The 11,780-nt window shown below is 40.3% G+C and overlaps 1 protein-coding gene across 4 annotated transcripts; it reads right to left on the bottom strand.

Moving 5' to 3' along the window:
* Positions 1-3,934: 3,934 nt before the first annotated feature.
* osr2 (odd-skipped related transciption factor 2) lies at positions 3,935-11,450 on the bottom strand. 4 transcript variants are annotated; one of them, XM_041044691.1, is made up of 4 exons: positions 11,387-11,450; positions 5,219-5,908; positions 4,766-4,865; positions 3,935-4,454 (listed from the first exon to the last, which is right to left on the bottom strand). In XM_041044691.1, the coding sequence occupies exons 2-4, from the start codon at positions 5,869-5,871 to the stop codon at positions 4,272-4,274; spliced, it is 936 nt and encodes a 311-aa protein (XP_040900625.1). In that variant the 5' UTR covers positions 5,872-5,908; positions 11,387-11,450; the 3' UTR covers positions 3,935-4,271. The 4 variants fall into 4 exon arrangements, with proteins under 4 accessions (XP_040900625.1, XP_040900626.1, XP_040900624.1 ...); XM_041044692.1 differs by having other exon boundaries at positions 11,352-11,424; XM_041044690.1 differs by lacking the exon at positions 11,387-11,450 and adding an exon at positions 7,986-8,221.
* Positions 11,451-11,780: the final 330 nt, after the last annotated feature.

The raw sequence follows: 11,780 nt of genomic DNA, 5'->3' as shown, positions 1-11,780 counted from the left end.
ACCAACGCGGCTTCCGTATGCCTGGTGTTGCATTTTCGACCTGTAGGAAATTTGCGCTTCACTGTTCGGCACACACGTGCGACCCGATATAGTGGCGGACTCCACACACTAGACATTTCCTGTGATAGATGACAGGGTGACGTGATATTTAAAGGTCGATTTCGGGGACGACCATAAATAAATCCATAAGTGCATCAAGCAAATACCTGATGCACATTATATCGGTTAGTACGGCATCGGATACCATATATCCAGTTGAATGCAATTAAATAGTAGACCATAGCTTGTGTGTCAAAGTAACGTTTGTCAATATTTCTATCCAAGCGGTGCGTGCAGTTACAACACGAAATCTTTGTGTGAGTAAGGATTTACGAGGAATTCGGGAATGCATCATTCCACGTGATATTCGTTATTTCTTTCCCATGCCGCGAGCCCTTATATGGCCGTGGAAGCTCACCTTTGCTAAGACAGTAGAGAATAAACTCGACACTGGGCAGCACCTGAAAGGTGTTAGTATGTAATCTATTTTTTCCTGATTTTTTTTTTTTTTTAAACAATTGACTATGTTCTACAATTTTAAACCAGAATGCAGTGGTGAGTAACATGGATAATGAAAACTGAAGGAAAAGGCAATAAAAATTCAATCATTTTTCATGGGCATTATTTTGTTGTTTTCGGATCATGGTTTGAATCGGAATCATAAATAACACGGCCTAAGTATAACGTCGGAATTTATGAATAACAGGGTTAGGCTCCATTTTTACTTTACAGTCAAACTTGGACAGACCTCTTATTTCTGCGGCCAAGGGTCTCCTTGGCTATGTCAAATCTTTCTCTCTTAGCACTTTACTTTCTGTAGCTGTAATGTTCACAGCGTTGCCACTTAGCCATTTTTAATTGCTGGGCAACACTGAAATTACTAAAAATGTCACAACCTGTTAAAATAAATAAATCCAAAATGATTATACAGCTTAGAAAACTATAATGGATTTCTCAGATCATGGCAATAGGGGCAGTGGAGCAGAAATTAAAGAGTGGCTGTCTGTCACAGGTCATATGGAGATCATATTAAATCAGAGCAGTGGAGTGCAGTGGCCTGCAGTCAGTGCAGGGTTGGCCTAACATCCCGGCGCTTGGGAGTAGTAGATTCTAAGGGAAATGGAGTCTGTTTCGATGTGTGTTTATACCTTAACCTGAACCTAACCATAACCCTAACCCTCTAACCACCTCTTAACCTCACCCCAATCATCCTCTAACCCTGACCAGATATCTCTGCCTATTCCCGGGGTTTGGAATGTAATGTTTACCGTCAGTGCAGCCTCTCCCTTGCCAGCTAGATAAAGCTTCCTGATGACACAACCCACACAGACCGTTGAAGTTCACCATGTGACTGTCCACTCTTTGCCCACTACGTGTGTGCGTGTGTGTGTGTGTGTGTGTGTGTCAGTTCAGTGAGAGATGAGCTCTAGTAATAAACGAAGTAACCTAGTTGATATCAGGTCACACTTTCTCTTAAGCTTCACTCAGTCTAATGCTCCTGCTGACAGGACTGAGTTCAGTTCATTAAATTGATCAGTCTGTAAACACAATACAGTCAGGCCAATGGGCCTGTGTGTAAAGCGGTAGGCTGCCTCTGAATTGATTTTAAGTCTGAGTCTTTACAGCCAGTGCGAAATTAAAAAAAAAATGAGGACGCAGTTTGTTCTGTTTAGATAATGTGATCCTTGTGAACAGATAATGTTTCTGTTTTGTTTTTTTTACCCTCCAGGACAATATTCCCAGTGGGGCTATGCTTACGTAAAAATGTGAGTTGAAAAATTGACTCACTTGCTGAACAACGTCCGGTTTTCCCATCTCGCTCAAGGGCCCAACAAATGAAAATAAAAAGAAAGATTTATATTTGTTTAAAAATGTACCGCAGATTTGTTCCCATATCAGAGGACTCCACAAATTTTCAAAATTTATTTTCTTTTAAAATCAAATTTTTATTCTGGGTAGGGTACCTGTGCAGCAGTTACAGTTACACACTCGTTAGTCGCCTTCAGCTCTGTACTATGAGGTCAAAGTCTGATCAGCCTTCAGAATTGTATTGTTTATTTAAGTTGATTAGAATTTGTTTAACTGGTCGAATTAGTTCATTACTCAGACATGACTACAATTTCGAGGAGCAACTTTCTCAAACAATTACATGCAAATAAAATAAAACCAACTATAATGATGATGATAAATATAATAACGGCTATTATTATTGTTGTTGTTATTGTTATTATTATTATTATTATTGTTGTTGTTGTTGTTGTTATTGTTATTGTTATTGTTATTGTTATTATTATTATTATTGTTGTTATTGTTATTATCATTACATCCTAATTCTTTTTTATATTTGCATCGTGTGTAGGTTTTAATTTTTATGTTTTGGTAATCAAGCATGATTTTTTGCTGGGTGTTATGATTATTATGTCACTGACTTGTTTTTTGTAAATATGAGCCTGCTCTGCTCTGACTTTGCACTTTGTTTCCTTTCCATTTAGAAACTAATTAGGAAAATACTAGCCTGCAGTGCGTAATAAACTGGGCCTTAATGGCCTTTCAGCAGCAATGAGCGGCTTGTTGTTATTGTAACCACTTGTTCCAGACCATATTTTCGAACCCATTAAAGATAAATGCAATTTTTTTTTCAAGCAATTCACTGCAGTGTCAGGTGAAAAGCAGGCGTTTAAACGATTCTTCGGTAGCCACTGATGGCTGGTGAAATCATGAAACTACAGGCCTCAAGGCCAGCAGTGAAAGACGGAGGACGGATTCAGAAAGAGAAAATCTTACTTTGTCTTCACCGAAAAATAGTATATATTAAAAAAAAACACACAATAGATCCGCTCATTCTGTCACAGCACTCAGCTCTGATGGTTAATATTCAGGCGCAATTCGTTCCGATTAGTGGCCGATCAAAGGTTAGGTGGATGAAATCCAAATCTTGGAATTTATATATGTATTTACACAAATCTATCTATACCTGGGTGTTCAATCATGGCCTCCAACGCGCTCAGCATTTCCCCGTGAATTATACTGTGTAAATTAATCATTTAAACATAGACCAAAATTTAAATGTACCCATATTTTAATTTGCACAATCGAGTAGTACCATATTTCCTCACTTCAGTGGCACTGACATAATAAATTGTGAATATGTTCACTACTTGTTAGACTGACGGGGATCTATGACAAAACAGAAGTCTCAGAAAAGAAAAGAAAAGAAAAGAAACGAAAAAAGCAAAAACAGCTGAATATTTGTTTTGTTTGTCGTGTTTATGATGAATTAATCAACCAGTAACGTCTCATTTCGTTGGGTTAAATGACTAGAGACTGTGAGCTGGTGACTGCTTCTGCCGCTCTGCAGGTCACACATGATATCAGAGGTGATGCAGATAAAGACACGGGATACTGCTGCTAATGCGGCTAATGTCATACTAATCAGCCTCTGCTGGCTCTAGATACAGAAAATAATTATTGAGCTTAGTAATCCTGAGGCAGACAAAAACACTAATAGGTGGATGGCAGACAATGCAGCATGATCCTCTTTTTGTAAAAAAAAAAAAAAAAGAAAGAAAAGAAAGAAAGAAAGAAAGAAAATAATTCTGCTTGTTAAATCATTTTGTGGACTTAAAGACTTAAACAGCTAAAGACGTCCTCAAGGACTCTCTTGTCTTTCATGCTCCCTGAGAAACTGATAACTACTGGTCTACTATAAAAAGCCTAATATTTCAGCCACATTAAGCTCTCACTGCCTGCTGAACAGAGCTTAGACTATTAACTTGATGGTCATGGTAAATGGTTTAATCTAAATATTACTTGCGGGCTATAACAGGGTGTCTCGTGTTTCAAGACGTGGGAAACATGAAAGAAAAACAGAACAAAGGCAAATGTATCATGGAAATATTTATTTCTAAAATACAATTTAACATACTTTAAACTTATGACTGTTTTTGACAACTTTATAATTTCAAGGTCAGAAAAGAAAATAAAAAAACAACATTATGTACATGGTCTTGATATTTACAGGTGTTTTGAAAGCTGGACATGGCCATGGCTCCGCTGCTGTCCCACTTGAGGTGCAAATTCCACTCTAAAATGGGCTGCTGCAGTAAACGTGTCCTGATTTGGAGATTGTCTTTGAACAAAAAAAAAAAAAAAGGAGAAGAAGGAGAAGAAGAAGAAGTCGTTGACTTGTCCTCCTGCGTTTTGTCCATTGTTATTTTGTTAGTCTGTCCAGTCTAGTAGTCCTGGTGTGGGCTGTGCGTCAAACTGTGCCGTCGCAAGTCACAGTTGCGCCGAAACACCTTTCCGCAGCGGCCACAGCTGTAGGGCTTGATGTCTGTATGGGTGAGAAGGTGAGTTTTCAGGTTACTTCTTTGATTAAAGGTTCTTCCGCATGTGGGGCATTTGTGGGGAGACTCCTGTTTAGATTTAAAGCAAGCAAAGAATTATTCCCTTTAATTGTGTAGAACTAAAAGAAATAAATCCACTGTTGCGTCAGTTATAACTCACACTGATTTACACAAGAATTTTTAAATGGCCTGTATGTGTATTTCTGTCTCACATTTTTGTTTTAGTTTGGTAATTGGCCGAGCGTAACCCTTGTGTGAGGTTTAATAATATCCCCATGCATGCAGTAGAGCGTGCACAATAGGTGAATTATGATCCTAAAGTATCACATAGTTTCGTGAGGATAACATCATGACTGTGACTGTTAATATTTTCAGCTTACCTGCATGTGTAAGGTTTTATGGACGGCTAGGGTTCGAGACTGACAGAATCCTTTCCCACATTCTTGACATTTGAATGGTTTTTCCTTGGAGTGGATGTATCTGTAAAACAGAAATAGCACTTAATCAAACGTCTGCTCATGCATGGGTTTGCTTGTAGCTATTACAAACCCCAGAGTCACAGGGCGAAAAAATCTCTGCTGTGCAAGTTGTGAGTGTCCAACATTATGCGTAAAAGTGCTTTAGCGCCCTCATGGAGAAAAGTCTGGGAACAGGCCTGTGTCTATGTTTAAAATGAAAAATATGTTTTTAATTGCCAGTTGTGAAGAGGTAATTTAGAGAAATTAATATGTTTGTATTTATATGGCCTGAAAACTCAGGAATGCTGCTGGGAATTTTAGAGTCCCTCTTAACCCAGTGCACAATTAATAACACGATCCGTAAATCTGTCTTACCTGTGGTCTCTGAGATGGTCTTGTCTTCGGAAGGCCTTGTGGCAAATATCACAGGTATACGGCCGCTCGTCTGTGTGGGTCCTCTCGTGGATGAGGAGGTTGTAGGACTTGGTGAAATGCCTGCCGCAGAACTTGCAAATAAATTCCTTTTTAGTTTTGGATGGGAGCCTGCCCCGGGTGGGTTTTCTTTCAGGGGACAGCTTGCTCAGCTCGGAGATGGTTCCCCCTAGTCCCGATGCCAGCTTCGCCAGGTCCGCAGATTTCGGCGGGTCCTCCTGAGTGGCAGCGAGGGCCAGGTTGGCGAAGTCAAACCTCGGCCTGTCCTTGTGCAGCGAGGGGACGCCGTGCGCACCGGCGGTTTGTTTAGGATGGAAGAGCTGCGCTGCGGCTGTGAACGGTATGGCTGGGAAGGGAATCCTTGGGTCGACCAGACCCTGGGCGGCTGCCATCTCTGTGATCGTCGACCTCAGTCCTTGAATGTGCGGGTAACCAAGAGTCCAATGGTTCATATGCATGGTTTGCACCGCGCTGAGGCCGTACAGTCCCTGCAGCTGGTCAGCTGGGAAAGTGTTGACGGCCTGCAGGAAGGAGTAGTTTGTGAGCTGGAGGGCCGGGTGCAGGGGGATCGGAGCGTGCAGGGCTTTGCTCCCCATCTCGACTCAGACCTCTGCGGAGGACACCGTGATAACCCTGGGGAAAATAAAGATGGGTGTTATGTGTTAATGCCGCATTAGAGCCGGTAATTATGTGGTTACAGAGGCAGGCAAAGAGTGACACTCAGTCAGTGATCATCATACAGTAAAACCACCTGTTTGCCTTTCTATAACTATTCTACACGAGATATTTTCATGTATATTTTGTAATCTAATTTAACATGACAGCAGTGATCATATTCCTCCGGTTATCAAAAAGAAATAATCTGTGTCCATCAGGCCGCAAATTAATTACCTTAGTTTTTAAAAAGTTGTACAAAGCACTGGAGCCTCATAAGTACATAAACTGAACAACCCGTGGAGTTGCAGCAGTGTTGTCTAATACTGACAATGGTGTGTAAAACCCTTTGTCTTAAGTGTTTGTCTTAAGCAAAACCACTGAGATCATGTAAACACGTATTTCACGCATTAGTAAAAGCAAAGTTTGTTTCTTACGAACGGAAATGCGCCTCAAAGCAATTTTATAAAAAACCCACCAGTCAACAAAACAGCAAGCAAATGAAGTGGGTGTAAAGTGACTCATATGGCATCGATTCACACCGTAAATTACACATTGAGTTCACTCAGAATGAAACACTAAATCTCATACAAGATAATTAGAGAAGACACGTTGTATCGATCGGCTGTAGCTGGTGTTTCACAATGAAAAAACAAACAAACAAACAAAAAAACAAGTGTTCTGTATGTAAAATTGTAGGAGTTTGAAATTTTGCCAGCAGAGATCAAATACGTTATTAAGAGCACGAACATGAGTCAGAGCGAAAAACACACAAATGCCGGCTATTAACCACAAGAAAGTTACTTTAATCTTTGCTGGAAATGCATGTGCTTTCTATTTTTATGGTTGCGGGTAGTAGCCAGCAAATTTTATAGGCACTAATATTTTGCTTTCAGGTCTGTTTTATTTCATGCTGCGTGCTTTTGTATAGGACGGGTTTCCCCTGGGCAAGAAAACATGGTAGCAAATAACCTAAGGGTATTTTAAGCTACTTTGACACAGGACAGTGTTTGCATTAAGGAAAAGCAGAAGCCACCTATCTCCACAGTGCAGGGCAAACAAGGGTGAGCTGACCGTTCAAGAAATGAGAGGGACAGGTCCCATGTTTGTGGGGATGACAAGTTATGTTTTCCCACACAGGAAAAAAAAAAATCCACCGTCTAAGTTCAAGACTCCGGATGGTGAAAGCGGGACTGGAACTGAGCCAGCGGTACAACAGCGAGCTGACCTTTAAGATTTGGTCGAGGCTGAAAAATCATGTAGAGAAAGCCAAGGTTTTCCTCTGTTTTTGGATAATGACATAATAAGATGAGAATCGGTTTTTTCAGGCCAAATCATATTTTAACAAGGAACCTGAGTGTGTGTGTGTGTGTGTGTGTGTGTGTGGAGCATTATTCACACTTAGAGTCGGCTCGCAGAGTGAAAGTCCTGCCTACATGCTAACAGGAGGGCTAGTCGCTTGTTTCAGTCAGGTCCTTATATTTGTTTTACATATATTTTAATTCTCTTTACGTCGCAACACGGTTCAGTTTAATTTTGCACGGGTGCAACACAAGTCACCATGCAGGCACTTGTTGTTCTTTATCCATGTGCACAACTTTGTTCAACCTGTTCTTCTCTCAATAACCTTTGGACTTCATTTACACTTTGACAGCAGCCTCAGTGCCTTGTCATGTTCTTTAAATACCCTCTCTGGCACAAGGTTTTATATTTCTATAAGTCGTGACAAGTCTACAAACGCGAAGGCCACTGCTTGTTTCAGCATTGTTATGTGCCGTGGACAGAGACCAGCTTTGTCAAAACGTAAGTGAACTATGACCTCAAGCTGGTGGTCATCACGAAGCCGCGACCACCCTCAGAAACGACATGTGATTTAGTTTTTGCCCACGAAAAGCTGACTGTTGTTGTGCTGACAATTTGACATCTTTGGTTCACAGCTCAAACAGTAAAAGTTAAGACTTTTCTTCAGACAGAAAGCTATAAGGAGTGAGTTTGAGTGAGGCTGGTCCCCCTTCCTGCAAAACCCTAACATGTACCCTGCCAAACACAATCTTACCCCCAGTAAATAGCTGCCAAAGGTCCTGCGGTATGTCAGTAATCCACAGTAACTATAGAGGCGACGAGCTCCAATAAAGCGCCGCTAAAAGTTTTCCAAGTTCCAAGTCCATGAAACTTTCATGTAGCCATGCAGCCAACTCTGACGTCTCGGACCTTTGCAGAGATGTGACAAGTTGTGGAAAGAGGCGAAGAAGTTTGGAGGAGAGACAGCAGCAGCGTGGGAGTCTCCTCCGGAGCTTGGGCTGGAAGTGTGCGTAATGCGCTCCGGTCCTTCACTTTTCAGGACTCCGGGGCTCTGGAGCGCTCAGCCCGCCCTCCGACACGCCTCCACCCCCCGTCCTCTATCATTAACTCCAATGTTCCTCCTCTGTTTATTTGTGTTTGTATAGCAACTAGGGCTCCAGACCATGGTAGAGCGTGTACAAGTCAACCTGCGTCCACTGACACCTCTCGTACACCATAAAGCCAAGTTTGATACCCTCTTTTGGAGACATGATTGGAAGCGCAGGAGGAAACCCTGATCATTTTTTTCCTCCAGCTCCACGCTTTTGAAAACGTGCTTTTTTTCCCTGATACTTGAGTCGCTTACAGGATTAAAAAAAACAAAAAAAACAAAACAAAAACATTTTTTTACTCCACTTGCTAAAACGGAGGGCATGTACAAGAGCCACCGCATTAAATCGTAGCATTTCATTGCGGTAAAAGTGAAAAAAAAAAAAAAAATCTGAGGTTTGTGACAGAAGTGAAAACATCCTGATATCGGCAGCATGGTGAACAAAAACAGTTAACGCCACCTGATTTCATCAGACAATGAGCTGCTTTTTTTTTCCATCTGTGGAGTTTGATATTTTTCTTTAAATTGTGTGAAAACACATGAATGAAACTGGATCATCGCATGGTCATTAAAACATCACACGGGCTGCCTGGACAGTTTTATAGTGTTATTTACAGCTAAACAGGCTTATTACAACAAAACATATCATCTCCAAAAATGCACTAACATTTTATTATATTTGATAAACTGTGTGCAATAAAATTGCTTAACGCGCTGTGGGACTGTATGGATGAACTGAGATCAGCCGGACTCAAGAAAAACTTCTTTTTGTTCAAAAGCAGATAAAAAAAAAAAAATCACATTCTCACGTACTTCGAACTTACACTTTTTCAGTCTTAAAAAAACACACACATAATGAGCAGTGACAGAGAACATGACATTAATTAGACTGCTCTTTAATTAGACTGTGGTTTGTTCCTGACCACAGATTTAGGTGTATAGTAATTGAGACTTTCGACAGCTACAATCAAAAGTTCAAGTGCGCCTCTTTGTGCCACATTCACAGAGAAGGGACTTTACGCATACGAGCGAGCTGTGATTCAACAGGTTGTTAATAAACGATGATTTTTTTTACATGATGTGTATTTTCCATCTAAACGCAAAATCTTATTGGATATAAATTTAAGTATATATATTTCGACACATTTGAATCAGTGATGAAAAAGGTCTACTGATATTGCTCTTTGGAAAGGTTTAGTACCAGTGATTAGTTATTTTTATTCAGATTTTTTTTTCCTCCGACATCCTTATAATTTATATGAATGACAAAGCGACAGGCGGAAAACTTTCCTTTTTTAACATAAACATGCAATTCATAAATGTTCAGTGCAGCAGGACTGACAGGAGTTTTCAGTTGCTGCTTGGCCATGGACAGAATGCAAGTCTGCAGCGCCGCCTATTGGGACCTCACCCAAACAACAGTGTTTCCTCCACCCCAGTGATTGCGGGTCTGACAGAACACAGGCTGTTACAGCAACTTATTTTTGTTCTGTCGACATCAGTGAAAAATAGCTTTAATCTAAATGGCTGCATCGCTGTGAGGGATTCATTCTTTTAAAATAATGAATTAAAAGAATACAAAAGAAAAAAGAGAAAGTAATTTTGCCAAGTCGAAAAACAATAACATTTAAAATATATTTCATTACTGCAGCGGATCACTTCTCACCTATTCATGCAAGTCTTTAAACCAGAGTTAACCAGTGAGCGCACAGATCTCAGTTCACTAAGTGAGAGATAACACCCAAAGCAGCCCACTTTATCTGAGGCGTTCAGTCGATCCAAGAGCCCGTGTAGTCTAATTTTCGTTTTCTTAGCGCTGCAGAACATTTTCTGCACACAACATGCTTGTGGTTTTCGTTCGGTTTCATATCACCCAGGCGTCTATTTTCACTGTCAAAACACTGAACAATTGCAGGCAGATTAGAAGACACACAAAACCCCACATTTTTACATTAGAGATGATGGCGTTTTCTCAACGTATCCTTTTCACTCTGGAACAATTTATAACAATGTAAACTGTGTTTATTTTTGGTTTTTGTAAAAAGGCCATTAAAACAGCCAGTGATTTAAAAAAAATATATCTCTTGGGTTGGTCTATAATCCAATCACCAATTATTCAATTTAGATTTAAAGGCGTAATCCGTATTGTCGAAATTCGTTAAAATCTTACAAAAAAATATGTAGAATATTTTCTGGGAGGAACATATCAACTTCCTCAGGGAACCGCGCTTTTTTGATCCTATCTCGTATGGATATTTTAAATGTTCCATACGAGATATTTTGCATGTGGCCTCTGGTTTTTATTTTACAGTCGGCAATTTGCGCTCTAGTGTTACTGTGTTCTTTATAGTTCGGGTAATGTCAGAGCCAGAGAGTTAGTGTCTTGCCCTTTGGCCCTTCCCTGAGTCCCCTGAAGCCGCCATCATTCTCTATGATAATCTGACTCCCACAGAGTATCAGTGTTGCAGCTCAGTGCAGCTGCCAAGCCTGTAATGGCTGACACTCCTCTTCCAATAACACAGAGTGACAGAAGAGAGGACCAGTTGAGATTATTAATAAAGAACCACAAAGCTCTCATGGGTTTGCACAAAAGATTCAGACGCACAAATTGACTTTGAACCTTGTCAAGGCACAAATGTATTATTTAAAATATCTCCTGATTAGGATTTTAATATAAAAAGTGTTATTGATGTATTCTATGACATGTCCTCGTCTGGCCCAGAGGAGGTTTTGAAATACAGATTCTTAGACGTCAGTCTCATTCAGGCCATAACCATTATTGTAAAAAAGTAATATTTATGATGAATTTATAATGTATCAGGGTCAGAAAAAAAAGTTCAGCTAAAGGAAAAAGTAGAATCAATAGATGTTCATATTAAGCTGTTTCTTTCTTTCCTTCCTCTTCAATAGAATATCTATAAAAAGCTGTCCTCACCAGCTCCCGTCATGACACTGTTAGAAATTTAGATATTAAATACCCCAAAATATGTATTTTGACTCATATGTATACTTTCAATGACGTTAACTTACTTTCAAATGCTATTCTTTGCCTCTGCTATACTCACATGAAGAGTCCTTGACAGAAAACGTGGGCTTCTTCTGCTGGAGTCTGACTGGGTCTGTTTGTCTCTCTGTGTTTTTGTGTGTCTGTACATGTTGACAGACAGGATGTCAGGTCCATACTGTAAGAGCAGGGGGAGGTAAACCTGTGACTCTCAACTACCTCCTGTGGTTTCAAAGCCCCCACATCCCCACCTACATTCTCACTCATCCTGTCCCGGCAGCAGCTCTGAGGATGGGTGTTTTACATTCAAAGACCCTCTAGTCATATCGCTAGTCATATTTTCCTCAACATCACAATCTTTTACTAGAAATTGTGTGCTGTGAAAAAACTGGGTTCTGCTTCTCTCACCTCATGGGTTGTTAATGTCTGAGAGCGAAACAGAATCATGTTTTCAA

Source organism: Toxotes jaculatrix, chromosome 8 (genome assembly GCF_017976425.1).
Source record: "Toxotes jaculatrix isolate fToxJac2 chromosome 8, fToxJac2.pri, whole genome shotgun sequence".
Taxonomy (NCBI): Eukaryota; Metazoa; Chordata; class Actinopteri; family Toxotidae; genus Toxotes; species Toxotes jaculatrix.
The sequence above is the reverse complement of the archived record's forward strand: the minus strand, read 5'-3'. Positions and strand labels throughout refer to the sequence as shown.

What these genes read in the sequence shown, in the direction of transcription:
- osr2 (XM_041044691.1), bottom strand. Translation starts at nt 5,871, where the DNA reads ATGGGGAGCAAAGCCCTGCACGCTCCGATCCCCCTGCACCCGGCCCTC. An exon ending in GACCATCTCAGAGACCACAG is followed by an intron (nt 4,866 to 5,218) that starts GTAAGACAGATT and finishes TCTGTTTTACAG; the next exon opens with ATACATCCACTCCAAGGAAA. An exon ending in ATAAAACCTTACACATGCAG is followed by an intron (nt 4,455 to 4,765) that starts GTAAGCTGAAAA and finishes AAATCTAAACAG; the next exon opens with GAGTCTCCCCACAAATGCCC.